At 50.6% G+C, this 27683-nt stretch overlaps 2 protein-coding genes across 3 annotated transcripts; both read right to left on the bottom strand.

Moving 5' to 3' along the window:
• Positions 1 to 722: 722 nt before the first annotated feature.
• On the bottom strand, positions 723 to 3756 carry bco1l (beta-carotene oxygenase 1, like). 2 transcript variants are annotated; one of them, XM_084004748.1, is made up of 11 exons: positions 3601 to 3756; positions 3250 to 3378; positions 3041 to 3170; positions 2805 to 2952; positions 2581 to 2728; positions 2132 to 2352; positions 1714 to 1980; positions 1521 to 1626; positions 1350 to 1444; positions 1029 to 1140; positions 723 to 959 (listed from the first exon to the last, which is right to left on the bottom strand). In XM_084004748.1, the coding sequence occupies exons 1-11, from the start codon at positions 3662 to 3664 to the stop codon at positions 808 to 810; spliced, it is 1572 nt and encodes a 523-aa protein (XP_083860874.1). In that variant the 5' UTR covers positions 3665 to 3756; the 3' UTR covers positions 723 to 807. The 2 variants fall into 2 exon arrangements, with proteins under 2 accessions (XP_083860874.1, XP_083860873.1); XM_084004747.1 differs by having other exon boundaries at positions 723 to 1140.
• A 562-nt stretch (positions 3757 to 4318) lies between these two features.
• Positions 4319 to 27553, bottom strand: LOC311010183 (kalirin-like). Its single transcript, XM_084004760.1, has 56 exons — positions 27054 to 27553; positions 25153 to 25227; positions 24963 to 25077; positions 24557 to 24749; positions 24170 to 24393; positions 23768 to 24089; positions 23562 to 23684; positions 23304 to 23495; positions 22901 to 23032; positions 22647 to 22781; positions 22472 to 22564; positions 22258 to 22380; positions 21228 to 21344; positions 21053 to 21127; positions 20829 to 20951; positions 20656 to 20708; positions 19968 to 20115; positions 19691 to 19872; positions 19499 to 19596; positions 18593 to 18756; positions 18370 to 18489; positions 18181 to 18260; positions 17865 to 18003; positions 17649 to 17783; positions 17408 to 17555; positions 17179 to 17294; positions 16901 to 17023; positions 16614 to 16796; positions 16377 to 16501; positions 16237 to 16303; positions 15916 to 16025; positions 15753 to 15822; positions 15571 to 15660; positions 15405 to 15497; positions 15217 to 15328; positions 14941 to 15131; positions 14631 to 14732; positions 14398 to 14552; positions 14161 to 14263; positions 13082 to 13243; positions 12824 to 13001; positions 11143 to 11193; positions 10948 to 11051; positions 10450 to 10692; positions 10278 to 10348; positions 10134 to 10200; positions 9914 to 10017; positions 9746 to 9815; positions 9389 to 9475; positions 8911 to 9003; positions 8719 to 8773; positions 8518 to 8591; positions 7905 to 8090; positions 7637 to 7808; positions 7292 to 7437; positions 4319 to 7204 (listed from the first exon to the last, which is right to left on the bottom strand). Exons 1-56 carry the CDS (start codon positions 27106 to 27108, stop codon positions 7019 to 7021), a joined length of 7053 nt encoding a protein of 2350 aa, XP_083860886.1. The 5' UTR covers positions 27109 to 27553; the 3' UTR covers positions 4319 to 7018.
• Positions 27554 to 27683: the final 130 nt, after the last annotated feature.

The following is a 27683-nucleotide window of genomic DNA, read 5'->3' on the forward strand; positions in this document are numbered from 1 at the left end:
AAGTCTGGAAACGAGTAGAAAGAACCCATCAGCTGGTCTGTTAAAGGGACAGTGCGTCATCAAAAGTGTGACTTTCTTACCCAGAATTCCTCTCGTCACTGGTAAAATAGATAAAACAGACACAAAACAACTTCTACTTTGAATATTTATTGTAATGCAAATGAAAGCGTGAAATGAAATGCTGATGTGATGTTTGAGACTGGAAACATTTTATCTGTGACAAACTAGAACTACAAACGCACAAACAAATATTAACCAACATTTCCAAAGTTTCTTCAAAAAGTGTACATTGTAATTACACAAAACACATTTGTCCTAATTGTTCATAAAAACAAAACTAAAAGATGAATTCATCTTTGAAATGTTTAATAGGTTCAATCAAAGACTGAGTTTTTCTCTGGTTGAGATGTTAAAAGTTGATAATCTAACAGCTGATTATAATTATTTCCTTTTAGTTAAAAGTATAAACCAACAACCACAAGAGGCTGTTTGTCTCATTATTCACATTTGAAATGTGTTTGGGAAAAATGTCGGCTTCAGTAGAAAAGTTGTTGCTTTGAAATAAATTCTTGTTTAAAAAAAAAAACATCTTTAAAAATAAATCTGTCGTGCTGACAGTACTCGGAAAAAACTGTCTGAGCAGGTGATCTGTAAATCCTCTGGGCAGCAGGACATTTAATTGACGTCTGGCTAATGTTCTCTGATGTCAGTCTTGTAAAATTCCTGTTTAAAAGAGGAAGTAAAGAAGTTCGAGTCCCATAGCCGAAGCGAATATTACAATGTTTGAAAAAAGGAACACATAAGGAATCAGACCGCCGGGACGAAGAGTCCGTGGAGGTCCATGTGGACGCTGGCAGGGATGGAGGCTCGGGCCACCTCCTCAAAGGTCCTGGCGTCGAGGACGAGCATGAATGGGGAGACGTTTGGATCCGGAGAGATGACGGACGATAAGATGACGCCTGAAAGAAGAAAAGGGTCAGAACTGTTGGAGGGATTATCCGGTTTTGGTAGATGAGGTGCAGTCTCACCATCGTCTTCCTCCGTTGCTCCCGGCGACGCCACGAACACAGGCTCCGACGGGAAGCAGTTCTCCTGATGCCACTCGATGTGTTTCCTTGTGACGATGTCGAACTTGGCGATCTGTTTGGACAGGAGACGGAAGAAGTTGAGTGTTAGTTAGGTGGAGTACACAAAGTACAACTGAGGCCGATGGGAATGTCCTTTGTTCAATCCAGCCCAGTAGTTGTTGAGATGTTTCTGTCTGGACCAGAATGGTGGATCGACAGGGATCCATGGTTCCTTCCTGTCTGGGATGTTTGTGATGTTGCATGCGGTGTGACGTGGTTCACCTTGTTGGGATGCGGCGACCACTCAAGTCTGGAGCCGTAGAAGTACCGGTACTTCTTAGCGTTGAAGTTGTAGTTGATCCCCGGCAGCTCCATACCTGAGGAGGAGTCGGACTCTTTACGTTGGAAGAACTAACTGTTTGACGTCGGACTCGGACGGCGCAGGTAACCGACCTTCAAACAGAGTGTCGGGCTGGCAGTAGACGGAGCCGTCCTCCTGCATCACCGCCTGGGCCGTGGTGTCCGCCAGAGTCACCAAGTTCGATCCTCTGGGAGAGTCCTGGAAAACACGGCGCCACAGACTCAATAAAGACACACTGTTTGTAAGGATGTGGGTGTTGTGGGTGTGGTTGTGGTCTGCCTGTACCTGGCAGACGTCGAGGGGCAGGACGAACCTCTGGCAGACCGGCAGCGAGAACTTCTTGTTGCTCTCGATGAAGCTCTCGCTCTCCTGCCTCATGTTCTCGATGTAGAACATCTCGTACAGGTTGCTGTTGTCGTAGCTGATCAGGTCAAACACTACGTGGCCGTCGGCCTCGTACGCGTTGATGTGGTGGAAGACCACGAAGGCATCGCCGTAGAAACGGGTCTTCACAGCCTTTCCTGTCTTTTTGTTGATGACGTGAAACAAGGTCTAGGAAGGATGGCAAAGCAGACCTGTTGGAGGTTCATCAGCGGTTTGAGGCCCACCTGGACCAGGTCCCACAATACAGTTGTTCTGCAGTCTATGTATAGAACCATTTAATTATCGCTGAGAAATCAACAAGTCCAGATTCGTTACATACAATGTCATCCTTATCGAATTTGAGGCATTCTCCCCAGTTAACCCCTCTGAGGTAGGCGGTGGCCAGTTTGACGATGTCCAGTTTAAACGGCTGCTCCACGAACACAATGTAGTTGTCGGTCATGCCGAAGCTGTGGAAGTAACTGGGAAACAGCGTGGAACGAAACGGGATCGAAGCGACCTGCTGGACCTTACTCAGAGCCGGCTTCTTCTGCTTCTTATCTGGAACAAACAACGCAGCACCGTAAGTAGGAGTTTAGCCTCGCTGGACAACCTTTTCCACAACTAGTGTTGCATTAAAGCATGGCGGAATAAGCTGTTCTTCAGTTTGATAGCTAGTTTGTTAATTACACCATGCTTTCGTACTACACAGGTAATAGTAAAGTTGTCAGCAAAGCCAACATCTTTTGAGGTGTTGAGTTCAGAACCCAGTTCCTGTGGCCACCTCACCCGAAGCATCAGCTGGGACCTTGAAGATGATGTATTTGGGCAGGCCGAAGCCTAGGATGGCGGTGCCCATGTTGTAAGTGTTGCCCTCGTCGTCGTAGTGAGGGTGAGCCGTTGCCAGATTAAGAGCGATGTGGTTCCTGTAGTTAATCTGAAAGCGAGCAGAGAGGTCATACTACGAGAACGTGTGACGAGTTAGAGGGAGTATTTGTACTCGGAGGAGTTACCCTGCCAACGGTTTCCAGGGTAGCAGGATCGATCTGGTTCATGTAGTTGACCTCTGAGGAGGCGTAGTAATCCTGACCGTAGCGGATGATGTTGATCAGGTTGTTGTCGGTGAAGTCGGGGATGATGTTGCTCAGGTGTGTGAATGCCCTAACGAGAGACCAACCAAGCACACTCACTTAGAAGCAGGTCCTGGATGGACCAGAACAGATCTCTACGTGTCCTGGAAGATGTGTACCTGGAAAAGATGTTCTTGCAGGGATCTGGGTAGATCATGGTTCCGAACTCGGAGACGACGATCCTGTCGGCCTCGACGTTCCTCTTGTAGGTCTCGCTCTTCAGAAACTTGCTCCTGTAGGTCACCTCCCCTGAAACAGCGACTCGGTGTGAACGACAGCGGCGAGTTTATCTGTACAATTCCTGTAACTCTGCGTTCGTTGCTCTCACCGTGGCTGAAGGTGAAGCTGTGGATGAGTGACATGCCGTCGAACCAGTGGTTGTACCGGGAGCTGCCCACGGAGAACAGACCCGGTCCGTTTCTCAGGAGGCTTCCCTGCAGCCACGACGGAATCGACCCTGCAGGTCAAAGGGCACACGGGCAGGTGTTTGACTTTGTTTAACCCTCGACATACAAAACTAAAGCAATCAATGTACCACTGCAGTGTTTCTTTGAATTTTGCAAATGATGTCTCACCATTTTTGTTTTCAACGTATTCATTTACATGAAAAATATTTATTTGATAGTTATAAATTACAATCAATATAACTCACAAAACTCTGAGCCTCATTAAAACTCACCTTTCACTTCAGCTTTCACCGGCTCCGGAGTTTCCGATCCATTTATTGCAAATATCGACTGCATGTTTGTGAACGCACAAGCCTTGGCGTAGATCTCCCAGAGTGCACCACTTCAGCGACCGAGCAGCTGATATTATGTGGCCTCCGTCAGTCTACGTGAGGATATGTAGGTTTCAGAAAACTTCTCAGATTAGTGGATGATTGAGTAACCGTGGACTTCACTCTGCTTTTCACAATAAAAGCCTGGGGAGTGGCCCCAGTCCATATTTGTTATCTGCTATTATCTTTAATGCTCAGACGTCTGATCATCTGTCGACAGATAATAACAAGTGTTTAAACTTTATTTATGAGTTTGATTCAGATAATGTCATCGTAAAAATAAACAACACTAACACAAGTCATTGATTTTCAAAATAGTCAATCTTTTGTGGATCGACTAATGGTTGCAATGGATTCCATCGTGTAAGAAAAGTTTGAGGTTAAGATTAAATGATCTTTTTAGAAACCTAAATATTGATGTTAATTCTGAAATGTCTGCACAAACCAACCCAGCAGCAGATTGAGTTTGAACTTCAGACCGGTCCGCCATATCTCTGCTGTGTAATTGGTTAAATTGTTTGAGTGCTTTACAGCCGCTCTTATCAGGATCGGTTCCCGTCCACGTCGGCAGGTATGTAATCAATAATAATCTCTAGTTTTATTGGTGAAGAATAAACTGCATGTCCGGATCGTTTTGGATGAAAAATGAAGTTTATTACAAACAACGACAGAGAGCTGTTAGCAGTCGGTTAGCAGCTGTTAGTTCTGTACAAATAACACCGTTTGATTGGTTTGTTGAGTTTGCCGATCGGCAACAAGGCTAGGTCTCAAACAGCACCCTACGCCCTCCGTAGTGCACTCCTGTCACACCGCCGGCCAGACACCACGGTGGGCCACTTCCCCCTGCGCCACACCCTCCAGAGTGCACTATGTTCCATAGTGTTGAGCCTCAACGCTCCTGTAGTGCACCGTACCCCCTTCCTTGTGCACTACAATCCACCTTCAACTCTTCATAGTGCACTCCGTTCTGCTTTCCACCACCGCCGGCCGCCCTGGTGCACCCGACTTCCCCAGTCGTGACCTTTTGCAGACATTTTGCGTGAAGATATTTGACCCCACAAGACTTTTCTTTGCTTTCTACTCTGTTTTGTTTGTTTGTTTTTTGCATTCCCAATCACAACATCAACATTCCTGAAAAGGGAACAAAGATAGCATTTTTTTTTTTTTTAAATGAATGCCGTGTTCATGTTACGTGGGATTGGACGGAGCATTAATTATGTGAGGGGTGCAAAGTACTGAGCGTACGTTTGTATTTAAATATACTTAAATCCCTTTAACAGCAGACTGTAGGAGTCCGTGTTCATGTAGTGCCAGGCTTTAAAATGTTGGTGTTTGCACGTTGGGAATTCCCACGCGACATGAATGCAGCATTTAAGTGCAACACACACTGGACACATGACGTGATTTTAACAAAACTTGACGCAAGACGGACGTGACTCGAAGTCACGAGGAAATTATTTCACTTTGTCTGTACGCACCGACGTTCATCTCAGCAGGTCAAACTATGAAATGCATGTTGCCGTCTGTGGTGCTGAAGTAAGAGACACATTTGCTTCTGAGGCCCTTCCGTCAGCTTCTTCTTGAAGTGCTAACATTTCCTAAACCCCTCGTTGACGGCGGGTTTGGCAAGTTGCAGCTGAATGAAACTATCCCTTCGTTAAAAATGAACAAACGTCCCTCTGAACCTGTTGAGACAACAACGTCCTGATGTGAAGACTTCACTCACCAGTGTCCTTGTGTGTTGCCCTTAATGCAACAGCACGTTGTCTCCCTGGTTTCTCAAATACCATGGACGAGCTGCATGTGAGGCAGCATTCCACCTTAAACCCTTCCTGGTTTGTCTCTGCCTACGTCCTCCGTAGGGCACTAGACCAGCTGCCTAGCTCCCTGGTTTAGTCTGAGCATGGCACCAGAGACACAGAGAGGGAGACGGGTAGAAAGACAGACAGGTAGAGAGCGTGTTGAAGGTTTAGTAGAGACAGACAGGTCACAGTAGGTTGACTTGCTGCCTCTCTGTCTGTTGGACAGAGAGACAGACGGTTTTTGTCCAGAGTTAGTGGAGTAGCAGTTGGAGGTCTGGTCTATATACAGGAACAAGAAATGCATAATATCCAAACTAACCTGAGCTGCATGCACGGGAGAGGGGGGGAGGAGAGGGAGGAGGAGGGGGGAGGAAAGCTGCAGCTCTGGTTTGCTAAAAAGACAACAAAAACAAACAAAAAGGTGTCACCGCAAACACAACGAGTCGTCATGGCAACGCTACACCGGGAATCCACCTAACTGTCTGTGGAAAAACAAACACACACACAGGACGTCGTCACTAACATACACACACACACACACACACTCTCTCTCTCTCTCTCTCTCTCTCTCTCTCTCTCTCTCTCTCACAAACAAACAATATGACAAACAGTTTCTCTTTTTTTCTAGTTGAGGTGAAAAACAGATTCTATTATTCTTAATTATCATAATCATCATAGTTAATCTTCATCATCGTAGCAGTGGGTGTGTGTGTCAGTCTGTTTATACACACTATTAACAAGTTGACACGCAGACACAGAGCTCTGTTCTGATTGGCTGACGGGTCTTTTTCACCTCTTCTCTTCCAGGAGGCTTTTATTTTTTAAGCTGTCTTCATTGTCACTTGTTGCAGCTTCCTGGAATCCCAGTTTGTTGTTTTTGATGATGATGATGACGACGACGACGTGGTCATGTGGTCTCCCTCCCACTGACATCACACAGGAAACCGTTTGTGAGTCATCAAAGTGTGATTGGTTTGGTCTGGGGGGCAGTAAACTAGAGGCCGACCTGATGGCGACGTCTGATTGGACGAGGCAGGATGGAGATGTGTTTTTGGTTGAATGTTGAAGCACCAGGTGGGAGGAGACTAACAGTACCTGCTTTGTAATTCGTCTAATACTGGCGGGTGATCGGAGCCGGGAGTCAGGAGACATTCCTGATCTCTTGGTTGTGAATGTGGAGCAGAAAGGATGAAGATATCTGTCCAATCAAAACAGGGAAATCATCTTCTGCTACAGGAAGTGCTTTAATTTTGTCGATGTCTGCTTGTTTTCCATTTAAAACGCTTCATAATCGGACCTCAAAACGCTCAAGCAAAACAATGAAATGAAAACAATACGTTTATTAATGAATAAATTCCTAAATTTGAGTTTCTCTGGGGTGACGATTCGCTGTTAAATTGGTCATTTCATCGGCATCCTGATGCTCCACCTCGCAGCATGACTCAGGCCCCGTTACGCCGCGGTATTTGATGTGTGTACTCGTAGTAAACCAGGGTACTGTTGTGTACTTGTACACGTCAGTGCGTGGTGAGGATGCTGCGCGGCACCCAGCCCTCGGCGGCCGGCGAGTCGCTGTTGGCCGGCCGGTACACCAGACTCTGACCTTGCTGGTTGGATGCCAAAATCTGAACTTTCTCCCCCCGAAACACAGAGATCTCGTCCTCCCGAACCGCCGCAAAGTCCTGCAGCACCAGCACCAGCTCCTAAAGGGGTTCAGAGGTCACATTTAGCCGTAACAGGAACTTAAATAAATCACGATAGCATAAAATCAGGACGAGGGGAATCCGAACCTGGTCGTCCTGCTCACTGTCAGGGGGAGGTTGAGGGGCGTGGCCGTTTGGCGTGGGCGGGGCCGACGGCGGTCGCCCTGACGACAAAGGGCGGGTGACGCAGATCCCGCCCTCCTTCCTCTGGTACTCAATCGGAGACTGAAGAGCTGCAGGGTTTAAAAAAAAGATTCAGGTTCATCTAAACCTGATCAGATCCAGATGGGTCACAAAGGGAGCCGAGACCATTGCGGAGCCACTCGGAGATGATTGCGGTGAAGCTCAAGGGTGATCCAGCAGGATGCAATGATTCAAGGTAGATCCAGGAAGATTCCAGGATATTTCAAGGTGATTTGAGGATGCACTCACCTGACAGGAAGTTGTTCTGTGCATCCAGCAGAGTGGCGATGGTCTCCACCCAGGTCATCTTGATGCTGGCGGAGGACGCCTGCAGCGTGAATCGCTCCGCCGAGCCACGCGACCACAACACGAACTTACAGGGGTCACCGTCCACGCTGTCCTGCATCGCCAGGTAACTCACCTGATCACACATACACACAGCAAACACCATTTACTTCCCAGTGTGAACCAGTCAGAATGCAGGTCCAGGGCTTGAGCCATTATACACCAGTCTCACCTTGATGCTGTTTTTGAACTGGTATCCCGGGTTGTTGGAGCCTTTGCGCAGAAGTTCGCTGAAAATGACGATCTGCTCGAACAGGAAAACTCTGCGCTCTTTACTGCGAGATAAAACTCCTCCGTCCTGCTCCCAAACACAGAAGGTCTCCTGCTGCAGCAGCTTCCCCTGAGATGTCAACTTGCCCTGCACAACAGGACGACGGGGGAGGTTCACTTGTGGGGTTCCCCAGGGTTCCATTCTTGGTTCTTCATATTTTCATTTTGCTTAAAGGTTCTTTCATTTGTTGTGGATAATAATTACTTGTGGGCTTCCCCAGGGTTTCATTTGGGTTAAAGCTGCAGTAATTTATTCTTTTTGCCACTAGGTGGCATCAGGACAACCTCTGTTTTATCACATTATGATATAGTTGATATTTTGCTAATGTGATGCTTTGAAAAGAGCTCAAAGTTTGACTTCAAATCAAATCAGACAAACAACAAAATTACGATGAGAGTTTCTCTCCTTAAAACCTCTAGAACGTTATTTGTCCTGGTTTGTTTGTAGATATTCAAATATACTGTTTTCTGTCATGTCCTTGTGCAGACAGACAGATGGAGAGAGACAGGTGTACCTCGTATCCCTGCAGGCGTCCCAGATTCATCATGTCGTTGCAGCGCTTTGGTACCAGCGACATCAGATCCACTGCTTTCTGCACACACACACACACACACACAGAGCTGTGAGCTGGCTGTACTGTCTGCCCACGGCCACCGGGGGCAGCAGTGAGACTGTTCAAGTTAAAACTCTTTACAGAACTACAGTAATAGTAGACTTGCCTCGATCTCCTCACAGTCCAGTCCTGCTTTAGATGTGTACTTGAGGAAGTCCTGAGAGACAGACAGACAGACAGACAGACAGACAGACAGACAGACAGACAGACAGACAGACAGACAGACAGGAAGTCATGTATGACGTGTTAGGGTTCTCCAGAGTTTGTGTGTGATGTCAGTAGATGGGCACTGACCTTCAGCAGCAGCTGGTACTTGGTGATTCTCTGGATGGGTTTGATCAGATAATCACTGATGGACATCCTGCAGCTGATCTCATGCTGGATCTCCTGCAGACAGACAGACCAATGAACAGAGAGAAACTGAAGCCGTCTGTCTGTTTGCTTGTGTTGTAGAACCCGGCGGTTCTCCTGCGTCTGGATGCTGGACTCCTGCTGCTCCTCCTCACCAGACTCCATTCAAAAATCGTCCGTTTTAGTGAAGCCGGGAGGTACGTCGTGTGCTTGTTCATGTTATGTGTCTAATACGTGTGAGAATACACTTCTGTCTGTCGACTCATCAATGAGTGAACTAATGCATACTTCTTCCAGGAGGAATTCCCTGAATGATGCAGCCGCTCCAACGTGAGGACAAGCATCGAGAATGGAAATAATAGTGTGTGTTAATAATGTGTGTTAAATGAGCTGTTGTTGTGTATTTGTGGTGATACGTTACCTCGAAGAAGGTCTCGTAATCGATGACGATGACCTCCGACCTCGGCTTGTTCTGACAGTAAACCACGTACATGTGGAGGCGGCGCTCCTGCAGGACATTCACGGTACTGATCAGTGTATTAATGCAGTACTGTTTGCAGTAACGGGTGTATTGATACGACAATGGTTGTATAAAGTACTTTCACATACTACATTTATACACACTTCCAAGTATCTGTTTGTAATAAAACTAAAGTATTAAATTCTTTGATTAAAAGTTATTTGAATATTCTGTCCAGGAAACGAGAAGATGAAGTGATAGAGTGATGAAGATGAAGTGATAGAGTGATGAAGATGAGAGTGATGAAGAGGAACTGACGTGTCTGATGAAGAGGTCGGCCAGCAGGTCGTGGTTCTGAACACAGCGGTCCAACTCCACCAGGAAGAAACTGGAACAAACACACACACGGTGAGTCTGACGGGATCAATCATCATTATCATCATTATTATTATTATTGTTGTTGTTGTTGTTAATAATGTGACAGACTCGCGGTGCCAGTCGTAGATCTGCTGGATGTTGCCGAAGACGATCTTGTCTTTTCCTCTCATCTCCTCCGGGATTCCTCTGACCTCCAGACGGGACATGAAGCCCTGAGACAGACAGGCAGAGAGACAGGCAGGCAGACAGAAAGAGAGACGGTATATTTAGATTAAATATGGACGTTAATGGTCCCTCCAAGTGGTCCCGGGTCCTGTTCTAGTCTCACCTCCACGATGACAGCCAGGTCCTTCACGTAGTCCTTCTCTGATTGGATCATCTCGTTCACCACAAACCTGCAAACACAAACCCGTGAGACCTCGTCCCCCGAGCATCAAACTGCCGGCGGTCTACAGAAGCGTGCTGGTCTCACATGCGTCCTCTCAGGGCCTTGTTCCTCTGCTCCGAGTCCGACTCGTTGGAGCCCTGGTCCGAGTCCAGAGCCTGGAGGAGAGAAGACACGGGTTAGCGGGTCCAGCCCAAGACTTCACATCCAGAATCTGGTCCAAGTGACCGGTGTAAAAATGAACCCTGGTCCAGGTTACCTCCGGGTTGTTGGGGTCCTTGATGATCTGCATTGGGGGCGGTAGAGGGGTGTGGCTCTCCTCCTCTGGCTCCTCCTCCCCGCCGCTCTGCCCCGCCTCCTCCTTCCTGGCCTTCTGTGCGTTGGCGCTGAGGGGCGTGGCCTGCTCCTTGCTGTTGTCCCGCCTCCTGGTCCTGATTGACGGTTTCTTCTGGCCGTCGGCTTTCCCCTGACTCAGCCGGCGGACGGGGCTGGTCAGCCAGCGCTGCCACAAACACACACGGTTACTCTATGACCGGAGGAAGCTCGGAGGGTGCTGAAGTGCACCCTGGGAACTGGAGTTCCTGAGAACTTAAAATCAATCCTTTCTACAGGTCGTAAGATGAGATAAACTTTGATTCTGGGACGAGCAAATTCACAAACTGCTAATACTTTTAGCTGTTTTCTCTGTGTACTAGTAATACTTCTACCTCTGTTACTAGTACTCTAGTACTCTACCAGAGGATGACCGGCCATCTACCTTCAAGGTGTTTCCAGTTCCGGAGCCGCTGCGTTTTGGCCCCGGAGAGCCGACGGCGCCCCCTGGAGCCCCACCTACTCCGAACGCGGCGGGAGAGGCGGCACCTGAGGGGGAAAACAAACAAAAGCAGCGTCACGGTGAGTTCACTGCACCTCAGAAGGGTCGGTAATTTCAAGTGTTGGGTTTTAGTCTCACTTTGACCGCTTGACTGGAGCCCCGAAGCTTCAGAGCCGTAAAGACTCGAGTCTGCAGACGCAAACACAATGCATCTTCAGTTTGTGCTTTTAAATGAATCATATACATATATGTACATTTTTAAATAAATAGAATAATAGAATTTGAATAGAAGGAAGGTGAATGTATGTTTATATGTGTGAATGAGGCCCAGTGGAGCTCAGAGTGCCCCCTTTGCTGGCCAGTAACATCTGTATATATAAGTAGTAGTATTTGTCCACTATAACGTCGTGTGAATATATAGTATTAAGTATTACTTTAATCTTGTCTGTGTAGGATTACTCTAAAAGACGTAGTACTTCTTTCCCTTTAAAAAGTACACATGTGAAGCGTTATTGTGACAGAGAGTGAGACAGTTTGTTGCTGTCGTCTTCCCTTCGGGTCAATGAGGACCTCCTGCAGACACACACACACACACACACACACTTATAGAAATAAAGAAACCTGTGTTTCCTGTTGAACGCATGAAAACATTCCTGTTGTTAAAGTGTGTGTGTGTTGCTGTGATGGTCGAGAGACAGCAACACAGACAGACAGGGAGAGAGAGAGAGACAGGTCCACACGCAGTCACCTTGTTCTGTCACTCATTAACCAACACACACTCATGTTTCCTCTCTCTCCGTCTCACTTTCACACTGAAACCCACCTCGTTCGCCCTGTCCCTCTCTCACAAGCCGTCCCCAAATGGAAGAACAATCCCAGCATGCACCTCTGCCCCGCCACATGCAATCCATTCAGAAAAACAGCTTTTAAAAAAGGGACGTAAAGAGACACGCAGACAGACAGAGGTGTTCCTGTCTGTCCACGCTGCTGAATGAAACCACGGTCAGCAGGCGGTGGGCGGGGCTCAGGCAGGGGGGCGGGGTTAGAGGGACATGGGGGTGTGGCTAACAGAGTCAGAGAATTTAGTTTCATGAATTGACAATAAAATTAGTCACAATAAAATAGAACAAAGTAGAAAAAATATTATTTAAATGTCATAATAATAAAATATGATTCAAAGTACAAATAAAATCTAGTTTAAAATGAATAAAATTACAAAAACAACCAATTAAGGAAACAAATAGATCTGAGGAAATTAAATTAATAAAAATCATAATCAAATAACTAATTGAATATAAAACTAATTAACAAAATATGAAAGAAAATAAACAATAAAGCTTTGTATGAATATAGTATATAGTATATTATGATAAATAAAAATGACAAACTCAACTTATTGTGTTCAAATACTTAAAGAAAATGTTCTATTTTATTTAAAATTAATGAAAATAAACAGAAGAGCTGACCTGGAAGCAGCTACTTTATTTTTAAACTGGAGCCTCATTGTTTTCCGACGGGAACCAAAACACACACACACACACACACACACACACACACACACACACACACACACACACACTGAGTCCGGATGTTGAGCTGCAGATTCCTGTTGAGTCTGAATCTCCTTCAGGTCAAAGTGTAACTCAGAACAGAGGTGAGACAGTTTCAGTCTGTCTGACTGTCTGTCTGTCTGGTCTACCAGCAGGTCTGAGCAAACACACAACTCGGTGTTTACCGCGCCACAAAGAGCGATTTCAATATTTAAGGGACAGACATCATCATCCTTCAGGATGTTTAAACAGGAAGTGACATCACTCACCCCTCCCGGCCGCCGCCGAGGCGTTGGAGGAGGAGGACGAGGAGGAGGAGGTGGTGGTGGTGGTAGTGCAGGTGGAGGAGGTGCTGGAGGAGGTGGTGGAGGCCGGCACCAGCCCCTCCATGTCCGCCGCGCTGTGGGAGTGAGACAGGCAGAGGGCGCTCATGGGCAGCAGGCCCTCCTGCAGGGGGAACAGTCGACATGTCAGATAGATATAGATATATATCTATATGCACACGCTGTCTGGTTGCCGTGGGTTACCTGAGGGGGCGTTTGATCCGTGGTCCTGACCAGACACCACCCGGGCCGCTCGGCTGAGCGCTCCACCAGCTCCACCGTCTGACCGCAGCGCACGCCGACCTCTCCGGGACCCCCGGGGGTGAAGTCCAGCAGCACTACCACTGACTCGCAGCCCCCCGACAACTGGGCAGACAGACGGGTTGTATTAATACACGGGAGTAGTAGTATTGTGGGCGTCGCCGCAGAAACATGACCTCACTGCCGCTGCAGCTGGATGTGTTGAAGCCACGCATGTGGCGCATCAGATGCATTGTGGGAAATAATCAAGACATTTTACACAACATGAGGTTTCCTCTCCGGCAAGAGACACGTGTTCCCGACCGGCCAATCACAGAAGGAGAAGCCTCCGTGGTGATGAGCACATGGGCTCCAGCTGGTGTGGAAAACAAACACACCCCAGAGTCTACTGGGAGTTCCGGGGTGTTCCCCGTCCAGATGGATCCCAGATGTGAGACGGATCAACTCTGGTGGAAAGTACCTCAAGTACTACTACGAATATTTTCTACTTCAATAATATTATTATGTAGTATTTTAATGTTATTGTTCAGCCTCGTGGAGTCAATACTTCTACTGTACTTTTTAAAGTACTTGAATTAACTTCAAAATACTTGGGTAAAGTACCAACATGCCAAAATTGTACTTACAGAGCAAGTTTACAGTAACAGTGTTAATTAAAAACGCATTATTATGATAAGCTTTCTGGCATTTAATAATACTAAAACTATAATAAAGTATCATAAATTACGTTGTTTAAACTACTTTGAATTTTCATGCATTTGTAGTTTTTCCAGGCGATCGGCATGTAAGGGGTCAGAGGTCACGGGCCCCGGCGACCCCGCCGGCAGGTAAAAGGAATGAGACGTACCTTTGGTGAGCGGAGCAGCAGAGAAGTGGACTCTGGTTTCTAGAAAACAAACTGAGGAGCGAACGGAGAAAACTCCCTCGAACACGAAGCAACTGGCCAGCTGCAGCGGCGGTGAGGTCATGTGACACACCCTCCTGTGTGCGTGTGTGTGTGTTTGTGTGTGTGTGTGTGTTACCTTGTCGCTGTCGGCGGTGTTCTGGGAGGTGCGCGAGGCGATGGAGACGGTGTCGGGCTGACTGCTGGCGTCGCCCAGACTGTCTGCGTCCTCGCTCGTCTCCCTGCAAGAGACAGACAGACAGACAGATATTTAGATGAAGACCCGTCTGTCTAACTAAAGTATGCACGACCAAAGCATATTTCGACAACCAGGATGGAGAATGAACTTGTGGTGGAGTTTGATGGTGGAACCGACCTGCGGCTGATGCTGCGCTGTCGCCCCAGAGTCGGGTTCGGCGTCTTGGGGAGGGGGATGGGCTCCCTCAGCGCCCCCCGCAGGTGGCCCCGCCTCTCCTGGATCACCTGTCGAATGCTGCGGACCCACTCCTGCTTCAGCTCCAGCGACGACGCCTGAGGACAGACAGGTAGACGACCTTTAACCTTTAAACCCCCGTGGGCAGGAATGGTGTCATGGGGACGCGGACGCACCTTCAGGATGGTCTTGTTGTCCGACGTCGGCGTTCGTCCGACCCACAGGGCGAACTTACAGGGATCCCCCTCGATGTGTTCGGTCACACCCAGCTCCGAGGTCTAGACGGGGACAGGAAGTGAGAGAGCGTCAGTTGTTGAGGACTCGGTGTGTTGGTTTCACCTGATTGTGAGGACGTGATTTTTGGACTATGACAGGAAGTGTGTCCCTGTAAGCCGGCGAGTCCTCGTAAACCTCACATTAGATATTTCTACTTTACAGGCCACCATGTGTTTCATATGGAAGACAGACAGGTTCCAAGTGTCTCACCCTCAGTCGGCTCTTGTACAGGTATTTGGTTCTTCCCGACGAGTCTTTGATCTCCTTGCTGAAGATGAGTGACAGCTCAAACAAGAAGAGGTGCCGGTCCCGCCCCTTCCTGATAAGAGACTTGGGCTCCCAGACCAGGAAGGAGTCCTGGAGGAGGAGCTCGCCCTGCACCTCCAGACCCTCGTCCAGACCTGAAGAGGAGGTTTTGTCATCAGTGAGAAAGGTGGCGGTTAGGAATGTCCCACTAAGCTCCTCCACACTAAAAGCTTGTCGTACCTTCCAGCATGCTAACATGCATGGCGTCGTTGGCTCTCTTCGGGACGCTCAGCATCACGTCCAGACCTTCTTTGATTTCACCTTTCCCCTCCTCGCAGCACGCCAGCAACTCCTACAAACACACCAAACTTTATCGTTATGAGACAGCCACAGATTAGCACAAAAGCTCCTCACTAAGGACACGTCACCTTAAGCAGCAGCTGGTATTTGGTTATCCTCTGGACCGGTTTGATGAGGGCTGAGGAGATGGAGTTGGCCAGACCGTGTCTCCTCTGGACCTCCTGCAGACCAACACACAAACACATGACCAAACCGTGAAGGCGTGAGACGGACTCGGCTCGGCGGGGGACTCACCTGGAAGAAGCCGGCGCCATGCTGCTGGATCAGCAGACTGGAGTCGGGTTTGTTCCGGCAGTACGTCACGTACATGTGGAACTTGTCGGCCTGAAACATCGGACACGTTCACGTAACAACATTAACGTTGTTTCACGGGGTTCTCATGCGTCATTGGTGAAAAGAGACAAACTCGTGGTTACCCAGGTAACGAAGCAGTGACCCACGTCCTCGGGGAGCTGCTCGTAGTTCTCCAGCTCCTTCAGGAAGATACTGCAGAGTACAAGTACACACGCTGAAGTACAGCAGTACACTTCTGTGCTTTCTGGTGTACTGCAGTATATTTCGCGGTATAGTTGGCGGTACCTGTTGTGGAACTCGTAGATGTCCTGGATGTTCCCGAACACGATGTCGTCCTTGTTGCCGAGACCAGGTGGGACATCCTCCGAGCCGCTCGTCATCTCCCACAGGTACGTCTGCACCAGGACAAAGTATTACGTGGATGCAGTTACTACATGGTACTACGTAGTATCACTACGGTACAGCTGTACTGGTGATTTTAGATGTCTGCAGTCTGTCAGCAGAGGGGTGCTGTTGGTGTTGATAAACGATGTTGAATGAGTACTCTGTTGTACTACAGTGGTGTACTCTGTGGTCCTGCAGTACTAGTGTGTACTAGCCGCGTACCTCGATACACTCCTGCAGGTCTCTGACGTAGACTCTCTCCGTCTGCAGCAGCTCGGCCATGATGTACCTGAGAACCGACACATGCGTTACCACGGCAGGTACAACGGTCGTACTCTCACACTAGTACCTGCAGTACTCACTCTTTCTTACGCGCTGAGCGTCTCTTCTCGTCGCTGACCTGGTGACTCGGGTCGGACAGGTTGACCTCGGGGTCGGAGTCGGACAGACTGTTGGGGATCAGCTCCAGCTCCAGGTCCTTGTTGTCCTGACAGAGACACCGTAGAGAATGCTCACTATACGTACAAAATACTACTGTACACACAACATACAAATCGAACAAAATACTCTGTCATTATTTCCATTTTGCGTGTTTTCACCTGCGAGCAGCCTCCCAGTGCCGTCTCCAGCAGGTGGCGGTATTGCCCCATCCTGACGGTGAAGTCGCGATAGCGCTTGTCCACGGTTGCGACGCAGCGGCGGAGCTCGGTGCGGTGGGCGTGGCCTTTCGCCAGCATGCTCTCAGCCAGCTGGATCAGCAGGTGGACCTTTTCCTGTGTGTGCTGAGAGGACAGACGGGTCGAGGTATTTGTACATGTAGTTAAACTAGAAACAAATTCACCAGCACCATTTATATGTGTATTTATACATATATATATCTTGTCACCTTGGCCGACACGCAGAACTCTCTGTGTTTGTTCAGCAGTTCTTGCGTTTCAGCCACGTTTGCGCCCGGCGACGTGTGCGTGGCCAGGTAGTGGTCACCTGACTGCTGCAGCCAATCAAGAGCCTGCAACCAAAAAAGGAAGAAAATATTTTACAAAAACCTCTGGGACACGTGTCCGATCCTGCATTTCACATTCTACTGCAACCAAGAGATATTAAATTAAATCAATGATGTATCGCTGTAAAAAGTCTCTGCGTGGTGAGGCGCTGGCGGCAGACCTGCTGAGTGTGGCTCTGGAACATCAGGTACTGCTGGCACTGATCCAGTCTCCGTTTCTTCAAAGTCCAGAAGTGCAGAACTCTGTTTTCCCTCTGGAGCAGCTCACTGAGGATCCCTGCAGCCACACAAACACACCCGGATCACTTTACTGCTGAGACCAATTAACCGAGGGGTGCCTCAGGGCTCCCCACAGCCTCCACTGTACTTTCACAGGAAAGGAAGCTTCACCTTTGACCTGCTGCTCTGGCACCCTGGAGTGCCCTGTGACCTCGGTGACCCCCGCCACACTGTGGCCCGAGATGTTCGCCATGGTGACGCTGTTGCGGTGGATGTACTTGAGGAACACTTCGGCGTTCCGTCGGGCCAGGGTGCAGGCCTGTCGCCGTGGAAACAAGACTGTTAGGGACCCATTGGGAGATTATGATAGTTGTGTGTTATTGATGGTCAGCCAATAGCGACGCTCCGTCACCTTCAGGAACGCCTCCTTCTGCTCCATGTGTTTGCTGACCAGCGGGAGGAGGAGCTCCGGCTGCCTCTCTCCGCCTCCGCACCAGTCCTCCTCCCGTCGGTACTCCTGCTCCAGACTCTCCAGCACTCCACACACCTGGACAGGCAGGTAGACAGATGGAACATACAGACAAGTAGTACAGGCAGGTAGAACAGACAGACAGGTATACAGTGATACCTGCTGGGAGGTCCTGTAGAAGGCTGCAGAGGCGTTGACCAGTTTCAGCCGGTCTTCGATCCTCAACATCAGAGTCTGCCAGTGCAGCGCTACCGTCTGGGCACAAGACCTCACTGCATCCGGGTCATAGTGGCCTGACCTGAGGGGGGGAGTCAGAGGTCACATGGTGTGGGCAGCTAATGAGCTGAAGGAATGGTCCAACATTTAGAGACAGAACCTGGTTAGCCTAGCTTAGCATAAAGACAAACAGCACTGTCATGTTCTGGTCCAGACCAGCATCTGGAACCAGCATCAGGAATCCACCATCAGGACTCACCTGACCAGCAGCTCGGCTCTCTGCTGCAGAGCTAGAGCCACCTGGTGGGTCCTCTGCAGGGAGTCGGCGTGGAGCAGAGCCTGGAGAGACAGACGGTCAGACCTGTCTCACAGTCTGGTTGGGATTAATGGTATTGTGTGTGTGTGTGTGTGTGTGTGTGTGTGTGTGTGTGTGTGTGTGTGCAGTAACCTCTATGGCCTGCTGGAGGCGCTCGTGTTCCCTCTGCAGCTGCTCGGCTTCAGACAGACAGCTGGAGTTCAACATGCAGGACGACAGCATGACCTCCCCCTCTGAGATCCAGCCCAGCACCTGAAACACAGACAGACAGGTGGACGTGATCCCACTGCTGACCAGGCCTACCTGTCTCACCTCTGTGACCTGTCTTGGCTCTGCAGGTGTGTGTGTGTGTTACCTGCTTGACCTGGCTCTGTAGGTGTCTCAGCTGTAGGTTCTGCTCCAGGTGTGTGTGTGTGTGATCTGCAATCTGCTGCAGCTCCTTCTGTTTGTCCTGCAGGAGGCGCTGCAGCTCATCCACCTGAGAGGAGAGACCCCCCTCCGCCTCCGCCAGCTCGATACCTGCCACACACACACACACACGACCTTCATTTTGCCTGTCTTGGTCCCCACAAGTTTGGTAGGACAACTCTCTGTGTGTGTGTGTGTGTGTGTGTGTGTCTCCATGGCAAATTCAATACCCCGGTTTCCATGGGGACCAGCTGTGTGCTTCAGAGAGCAGTTTCCATGGCAACCCCGTCCCCCTTTCCCCCCTCCCCCACTCTCCTCTCTGCCCCCCAGTATCATCAGAGGGATGCTGAACTGGTCAGACTGGATCTGCTTTCTGTTCTATTTAAAGAATCTCTATTTAAAATGAGCAACGTCTGAACCGTGAACTGACGTTTTGGTGCCCGTCAGAGACCCCCGGACCCTCCTCTGCCAGGAAAACCCTCTGAAGCACCGCCTGCAAGCCTCTAACGAGGATCCAAAAAAGCTGGAACACTTCAAAGACCACATGACCCCTTTAGTGAATAATGGATCTCCTCCAGACTGTCCAGTGAAGCAGACTCTGGAAACCCTCCATGGACACCCATTAAAAAACCCATTTGGACCACCAGAGCAAGCACAAAAACCTCCTGGAACCTCGAGGACCACTGGAAGTCAATACAGATACCTTAAGAACCTCCTCAAGGATAACAGAACCCCATGTGGTGCCCTAAAGAACCCCAAGGACCCCTGGAACCCATTCAATGGCTCCTTTCCATCCCTTAAAGGCCCATAAGCGGCCCTGAAGGTCCAGATACGGCGACGGCGTGACTCTCACCCGACGCCTGGACCTCGGTGATGTACTGTTGAAGGTCGTGACCTTGCTGGATGACCTCGTAGATCATGTTGTTCATAGCCAGCCTTCGCTCCATGTGCCTGCAGATCAATCAGCCAGTTGATCAATCATCAGAGCACTGACATGGATTTTATTTTTGATGAGTCAGGATCGTGTCATCACTCCGGCGTTTACCTGTGGATGCGCTGCTGCGCTAGCGTTAGCACCTCGGGGCTAGCCTCCACCAGCCGGGACTGGCCCAGAGACACCTTGTCCTGGTTAGCATCGGCTAGCCGCGGCGATGCTAGCTTCTCCGCAGAGAAGTCCTGGGACTGTTTCTGAAGGTCTTGCTTCCAGGCGTCCATTTCCCCCGTTACCTAGGAAACGCATATATAGGGAACGCACCCGTGACCCAGTGGAGGGCGCTGTGACGTAGCTGTTATTTATTATCTGGAAATGATAAACAAAGTACCTCCAGGGTGCACTGCTGCAGGATGCGGAGCTGCAGGTAAACATCCAATCGGATCTTCCTCTGGTGGAAGAGTTCCTCCAGCTGAACGTGAGACTCCTCCAGCTGCTGCAGCACTGTCTCCACGTGGGCCACCGAGCTGCCCTGAGGCCTGAAACAAACGCATCCAGATCGGTTCATCCAACCAGAGAACAACAGAGTTGTCGTGATCTTCCTTAACTAGAAACAAATGCACCAGCAGGGTTTTAACATCACACCAAAGACCACGCAGACTCCCCCTGAGCTGCGCTAAGCAGTGAAACAAACGCGTAGGTGTTATCCAAACCTGAAAACGAACGCACCCACAGAGGAAACACAAATCTGAAAGCGTTCAAATTCACTTTCAGAAAAAAGAATTACAAAAAAAGACAAGTGTACCCACAAACTGCACCCAAAGTAGAAAACAAGCACACCCAAAGTAGAAAACAAATGCACCCAAACTAGAAAACAAATGCACCCATAGAGAACACATACATCACGTGGGCCACAGAGCTGCTTTGAGGCCGAAAACAAACAAACCCCAGTGGTGTTGGGAACCTAAAACAACCAACACACCCCCAACAGTTGCATACACCAGCTCCACGCGTGTTCTGTAAACGCCACCCGCGCAGTGCTGAGGTATGACTCAAACGCACCCACACTCGGCGTGTACCTGAGTTGCAGGATGAGGTCTTCTCCTTCCCGGATGACACTCATTGCAGCTTCCTGTAGGTCAGGGTTAGAGTTAGGGGGTTAGTGTGAGGGTGAGGAGGGGTCAGAGGTCAGGCTAGGGGGTTAGGTCGTCATGGCTGGGCTAGGCTCAGGGGTCAAAGGTCGGCGGGTCACCTGTGTGTTGGCCTGCTGCTGCTGCTGCTGGCCGATCAGAGCCTGAAGGGCCTCGACGGTGTCGGGACAAACGCAGGGTTCGGAGGAGAGCTGCTTCTGGAGGCCGTCCATCCACACGGAGAGCTGGAGGTAGACCACAACCCACATAAGTACTGCAAACACCACAGTGCTCTAAAGTACAGTATGTATACCGTGTGTATAAATGCGTGTGCATGTGTGTTTACCTCCTTAGTGTGTGTGTAGAAGGACACAGCGAGGTCCAGCAGCAGCTTCCTCTGTTCCACTCTCTGGATGAACGCCTACAACACACGCGTCAACATCACACACACACTTCCTGTCGCCGCTCGTCACAATAAAAGCTTGGTCTCGATGCATCTGCGGCATGTCGGTGACGGTTACCTGCATGCGGAGCTCCAGGTCTCTGGATGCCTGGTAGATCTCCTCCTCCTCACACTCCCCTGACTGAGCCAGCTGGTCTGCTGCTTCCAGAAGCTTCTCTGCATTGGTGTAAGTGTTCTGACACACAATCACACACACACACACACACACAGTGTGGTTTAGTTTGTCCCGATTTAAGCGTGCTTCAGTTAATCTACATCAGCATTCACCAGCTCCTCCAGGGGGATCCCCAGGCACTCCCAGGCCAGCCAGGATATACAGTATAATCCTTTCAGTGGGTCCTGGGTCTGCCCCGGGTCTCCGCCCAGTTGGACGTTCCCAGAAAACCTCCCAAGGGAGGCGTCCAGGAGGCATCCTAATGACATGCCCGAACCACCTCAGCTGGATCCTCCCTGATGACTGAGCTCCTCACCTGATCTCTTAGGCTGAGCCCAGCCACCCTTTGGAGGAAACGCGTCTCGGCCACTTGTATCTGCAATCTCGTTCTTTCGGTCACTACCCCAAAGCTCATGACCATAGGCGAGGGTCGGCCCATAGATTGAATGGTAAATTGAGAGCCAACAGAGCTACATCGTCTGCAAATTGCAGGGATGCAACCCTTAGGTCCCCACTCTCCTCACCTTGGCTGCGCCTTCTGGTCCTGTCCAGGAATATCACGAACAGGATCGGAGACGAGGGACAACCTTGGGGGAGTTCAACACCCACCAAGAACAAGCTTAACTTAACGTCGAGAATGGGGACACAACTCGTACTTTGTTTATACAAGGACATTATGGCTCATAACCACGGCCCCGGTACCCCGTATTCCGTCAGTACCCAAGATAGCCCAGGGGACACGGTTGAAAGCTAAACCCACAAAACACATGTAGACTGGTTGACTGGTCCCACGACTCCTCAAGAAACCCTGCCAGGGTAGAAAATGTGTCCACCGTTCCACAGCCTGGACGGAATCTGCATTGTTCCTTCTGAATCCCAGGTTCGACAAGCGTGGTTCAGTTAATCCCGGTCTAAGCCTGGTTTATGTGTTTACCTGTGCCACCTGCTGGAAGTCGTCGTGGCGTTTCTGCAGGGCTCGTGCTCGGTGCAAAGACTTCCCGACGCCGCTGTGTTTGTTCAGGAAAACCTCACCATGCTGCTCCACCCAGTCCAAGACCTGAGACACAGACAGACGGTTGTTTTGACACATGCACTCTGATTTAAGGTGGTGTGAAGGGGGTATCAGTCTGGATCTGGATCTGTCGTACCTGTCTAACATCCTGTTGAAACACACACAGCTGCAGACGCTGGTGGAGGCGGAGCTTACGGTGCTGCCACGCCCCCTCCACCTCATGGTGACCCTGCAAAGGAAAAACACAACTTCACGTGAGTCCACCTGACTGTCTGTCAGTCACATGTGAGACACGTTGACGTGAAACGTACCTGCATGACCTGGTGCAGAACTCCCACGATGCCGTGCGCGGCAGCAGTGAAGTCCGGTTTGGTCGCGGAATCGTCAGAGTCCGTTGCCGGGCAGCGCTGGAGAAGGTCCAGTAGGGCTTTACCGCTCTCACTGACCTGCAGAGAGACAGGTGGTCAGTCAGACAGACACGTATGCAATTTGTGTGGACAGACAGGTGGTGAGAGAGATGGACAGGTATGCTGACAGACAGGTATGTGGACACACAGACAGGTACCTGTGTGTAGTTCGCAGAGATCTCCTCGTTCAGTTCCTGGTGTTTCTTTGTCGCAGCTTCCAGCTCTGCTGTCGCCAACGGCAACGGTCCTTCAGAGCACGCCTGAACCCAACCCTCCACTCGTAGCACAAACTGGACAGACAGGTAGAGAGACAGGCAGGTACAGTAGACAGGTAGACACACAGATCCACAGACAGGTAGAAGGCTAAAAGTGAGGTAGACATTCACAGGTAGGTCAAAAGGTGGTGAGACATGTAGGAAGAGACCAAATGTGGACAGGTGTAGTGGATATAGACTGGTGCAAAGGATGGAGGTGAGACAGGTAGACAGGTGGACACCGAAAAACTGGGAGTGAGACAGGCGAAATGCAGGTAGACATGCATGCACGTTGATGTATAATCACCTGCTCTGCCCCCTGGTGGAAGCCGGTCGCCATGGCGAGCGTGTTGCTGCGCTCCTCCAGCGCCGTCGTCAGGGACTTCCAGTCCTCCTGTAACCGCGACGACACCAAGGCGATACGCTCTGCCCCGTAGTGACCGGCCTCTGCCAGCCTCGCCGCCACGGTAACCACGCTGTCCACGTTCACGCTGCCGTTCTGCATGGAGACCGTTGTTAGGGAGGCGTCACACACACACAGATAAACACACACATCAACACGAACCATGCAGTTGGCGGTGAAGTGCTGGTGTTGGGTCTGGAGGTCCAGGGAGTGCTGGTGGTTCTGCCCAACCTCCACCAGACTCTGAACGAACAGATCTTTACTGTGAGCGATCCACTCCGACATCTGGACAGAAAGAGTACTTGTGATCTCTGGTAGTACTTTAGTGATCAGGTAAGTCCTTGAATGACCGTACTTGTTGATCTCACCTTGGTGGCGTCCTGCTCAAACAGGTGCAGCTGCAGCACCTGGTCCAGGTGCAGCTTCCGGTCGCTCCAGCTCTGCAGCAGGTGACCGCGAGCCGCCTGCAGTCGGTCCAGCAGAGACGAAACCTTTGGCGCGACGCTCTGGAAGTCCGCCCCGCCCGACAGCCAGCTGCCATGGCTACCGCCGCCACCACCTTCGTTGGAGGAGTCGCCGTGGGTGGGGCCTAGGCGCATGCGCTGGAGCAAGCTCTGCCCCTCTCGCTCCAGGGAGTCGACCGGCGCTGTAGCGATGGTGTTACGGAGGCGGCTGTGTTCCTCCAGCAGTCTGGAGATGAAAGGAAGTCTTCCATAAACTTCATACTTACTGAATATATCAAGTTCTGAAACACTTAATCACGGACTCACTTGCGGGCCTCGTCCACATCCTGGGGCTCCGGGATGCGGTTCAGCCCGGCCTCCAGCTGCTCCAGCTGGGCCAGCAGCTGGGCGGCGGCCCCCGTGAACTCCTCCAGACCCAAACGCAGCTCGGTCCATTCCACGTGGTCATACTCCAACGAGCCGCCAAGGTCAGAGGTCAGCTGGGAGGGGTCAACAAGCCGGGACAGGCCCTCCACCGACACCAGGCTGGTCTGAAGAGATATACGGGTATGTTCTGTTAGCAGCAGCGATACTTCAGTCATTACTTGGCCCCATTAACATGGAAATAATACAAAGGACAAAATCATAGAAGTCAATTGTAGTACTTTGGTGTGAGCATGGCCAGACTACTGCAGGAGTAGTATTTGGGAGTACCTCGAAGCTGAGCTTGGCGCTGCCCAGGTTGGTCTTGTGTTTCTGCCAGAAGGTGTCTGGTTTGATGAGAAGCGCCGTGTGGATGTTGGAGGAGAAGGACTCCTGCAGCGTCCGGAGAACCGGCTTCACGCTGTCCCACTTACTGCCGCGCATGTCCACCACCACCGTGAAGCCCCGGGCACGCACGTCCTCGCTGGCAGACAGACAGGCAGGCAGGCAGGAAGACAAGAGGAGTGAAGGGGGAGACAGGCCAAGGAAGAGACAGGGAGGAGTTAATGAAACGCTGTCCTGCTACAGTGTGAGACCTTTCCAAGAGACAGATGGGGGTGTAGAGGGAGACAGGCCAAGGAAGAGACAGGTGGTGAGGCCGACAGGTAGACAGACAGACAGACAGAGAGGCTGATACCTGGGTACGGTCGCCAGGTAGGTGACCAATTGGCTGAGGTCTTCCTGTTTTATTCGATCGTGATTGGTCCTGGCAGGGAAGGTGAGGATTGGTCCGCCACGTTTGTCCCGCCCACCTGGAAGGTACAGTCCGTTAAACCGGGTCCCACAGGGACCAGAACCGGGTTCAGGTCCGCAGGTGCGGGTCTTACCTGACACGAAGGCCACTTTCTCCCGGAGCACCGTCAGGACGTCGACCGCCCGAACACATTCTGCGTCACCAGAACCTGAGAGGAGTACAAGTACCTGAGCCTCAGTAGTAATACTGCTATCAGCTGTTTACTTCAACCCCCCCAGCTCCCTCTGTTGGCCCCCCGGTGTTACTACCTCGAGCCTCTGAAACTGGCTCCACCCCCTCCACCAAAACCAACCAATCGGGCTTCAGGGAGAGCAGCTGATGGACGTTTCGATTTAAAAGCCGACTGAAAGAGTGTGTGTTGGATCATCCTGCACAGCGGGAAGAAGCTAATCCAACACACACACACACTGAGGGCATTGAACGTCTCTAACCCTCCGAGAGAGAGAGAACCCAAAATCAGGGAGGAGATGAAAGGGAACCTAGACCACGTCCTGACCGAGTCCTCTTTCTCCTTCATTAGTGTCCTCGAGTCCTCCCTGTGGACCGATCCATCTCCTCAAAGTCCACATTGACAGTTCAGATCCAGATTGACGATCTGATCCGGATTACCGGAAGATGCTGGTCTACGACCTATGCTACACATAAATGGGTCAGAACTCCAGAATCTTCCTGGGCAGCATGACCTTCAACTCATCATGGGGTAACAATAAAAACCAGGTGGAGGAAAACCAGGTCCTACCGAGTCCTCCAAGTCCCTTTCAACTGTGCCAAAGTCAATTATTCATAATTTTACTGCTAAAAATAAATCAGAAACGACATATAGATAAAGGTATTGCCTGTCTAGCTGTCCCAGCTGTTTCAAAGTAAAAGCCCTGTGGCCCCTTCAAAGTAAAAGCCCTCCAGCTGCTTCGCATGAAAAGCACACGATGCTTATTAAATATGGAAACTATTTAATGAGCCACTATGTTTCACTCACTGGGACTGGAGCTCTTTGCTGCAAAAGTGCATGCAGGGCGGGAAGCCCGGTCTCTGCTGGTAAAGTGCTGCACTTTGTACCTGAACACCTCTTAACCCTGAAGTATGCACAAGAATGGACCAGTGGGGGGTCTGCCGGACTGTGAGACTCCCACAGACTTGTGTGAAGCGAGGGTAGACCTGTTAAGTTCTATAGTGGTCTGAGAGCAGCCTGCAGGCTCTTGAGACTTCCTGGTGGTCTGGGTCCAGCGAGTCCACCCCAGACTCCAGTCACTACTTTCCAGGGACTGATTCTCCATCAGCTGTCTACCTGACTGATCCCGGACCAGAACCAGAGACGGGATGTCCATTGTGATGAAGCTGGCTGTCTCTCTCCTCACACACACACACACACAGTCTTTGAAAAGCCTAAAATAGCTCCAGATGAAAAGCCTCAACATCTACCAGCTTCTTCACAGTAAAAGCCCGCTGGTGATTTGGTTTGCAACTTGAACCACTCAGATATTTTATTGTGGAGGGTCAGACCACCAATCAGATCGTTACGTTTAACCAGGAACCCTGGCATGAAGCGTCAGTGCTGTTGCTATGGTTACCTGCAGGTTAAACACCTTTCCTTAATCTGGTGAGGTAACTCGCATGTACATCTTAATTGAAGGGTGGCAGCCAATCAGAGGCCAGCATTTTGTGGCTGATGACAGTGTATTAATACAACACATACTTGTATTTCCAGTACTACGAGTACTTGAATGGAACATGAAAGTGTCAAGTGACCACAGATTATGTGTGACATCAAAGCCATATTAGTACATATGACATCACACACACACACTAACAACCAAACAGGCCTTCCCACAATCCTCCTTGGTAGGACCCTCCACCCCCAGCACACACACACACACATACACACACACTCTGAGTCAATGGGCGGATGTGGAGGCATCATGGCGACAGCAGCTCCCACTACACACACACACACACACACACACACACACACCCTACCTGCCGTCGCCAGGCCTTCCGGGCCCGCTTCTCCTCCTCCATCGACCGAATTCATCCTCCTTCCTCCTCCTCCTCCTCCTCGCGCTGCTCCTCTGCCTGGCGCCTCCTCCTCCTCCTCTTCCTCGCGCGCTCTCCTCCGTTATGTACCGTCGGTCGCTCCGCTCCTCGCGCCTCCTCCCTGCCTACCCGTCCATCCCCGCGGGTTTACATCAGATCGGGTCGGTCCAGGATCCCGGGTCCCCGTCGGACGTACGGATGTGTCCCCCCCCTCTCCTCCCGGTACCGGATCAGTCCGTCAGTGCTGCATCCTCCTCGGCGGAGCCTCGACGGTCCTCCTCCTCCTCCGCTGCTGCTGCTGCTGCTGGTCTTCTTACGTTACCGTGATCCCGCGCGGCATCATATCACGTCACCGTCGCCGCCCGCAGTCCCCGTTACCGTGAGGTTCACACCGGCCCCGGTGTGTCTCCGTCCTCCTGCCGGTCCATGCAGCGGACGGTCGGTCGCTCGGTGCGTCTCAGCACGCAGGCGCACCGGAGGGAGGGGGGCTGGGGGGGCGCTGTGCACGAGGGCTGCAGCAGCTGCTGCACCGACACACACACACACCGTTACTACTAACGGGACTGCTCCGGT

The sequence above is a fragment of the Eutrigla gurnardus genome (genome assembly GCF_963514095.1).
Source record: "Eutrigla gurnardus genome assembly, chromosome: 24".
NCBI lineage: Eukaryota > Metazoa > Chordata > Actinopteri > Perciformes > Triglidae > Eutrigla > Eutrigla gurnardus.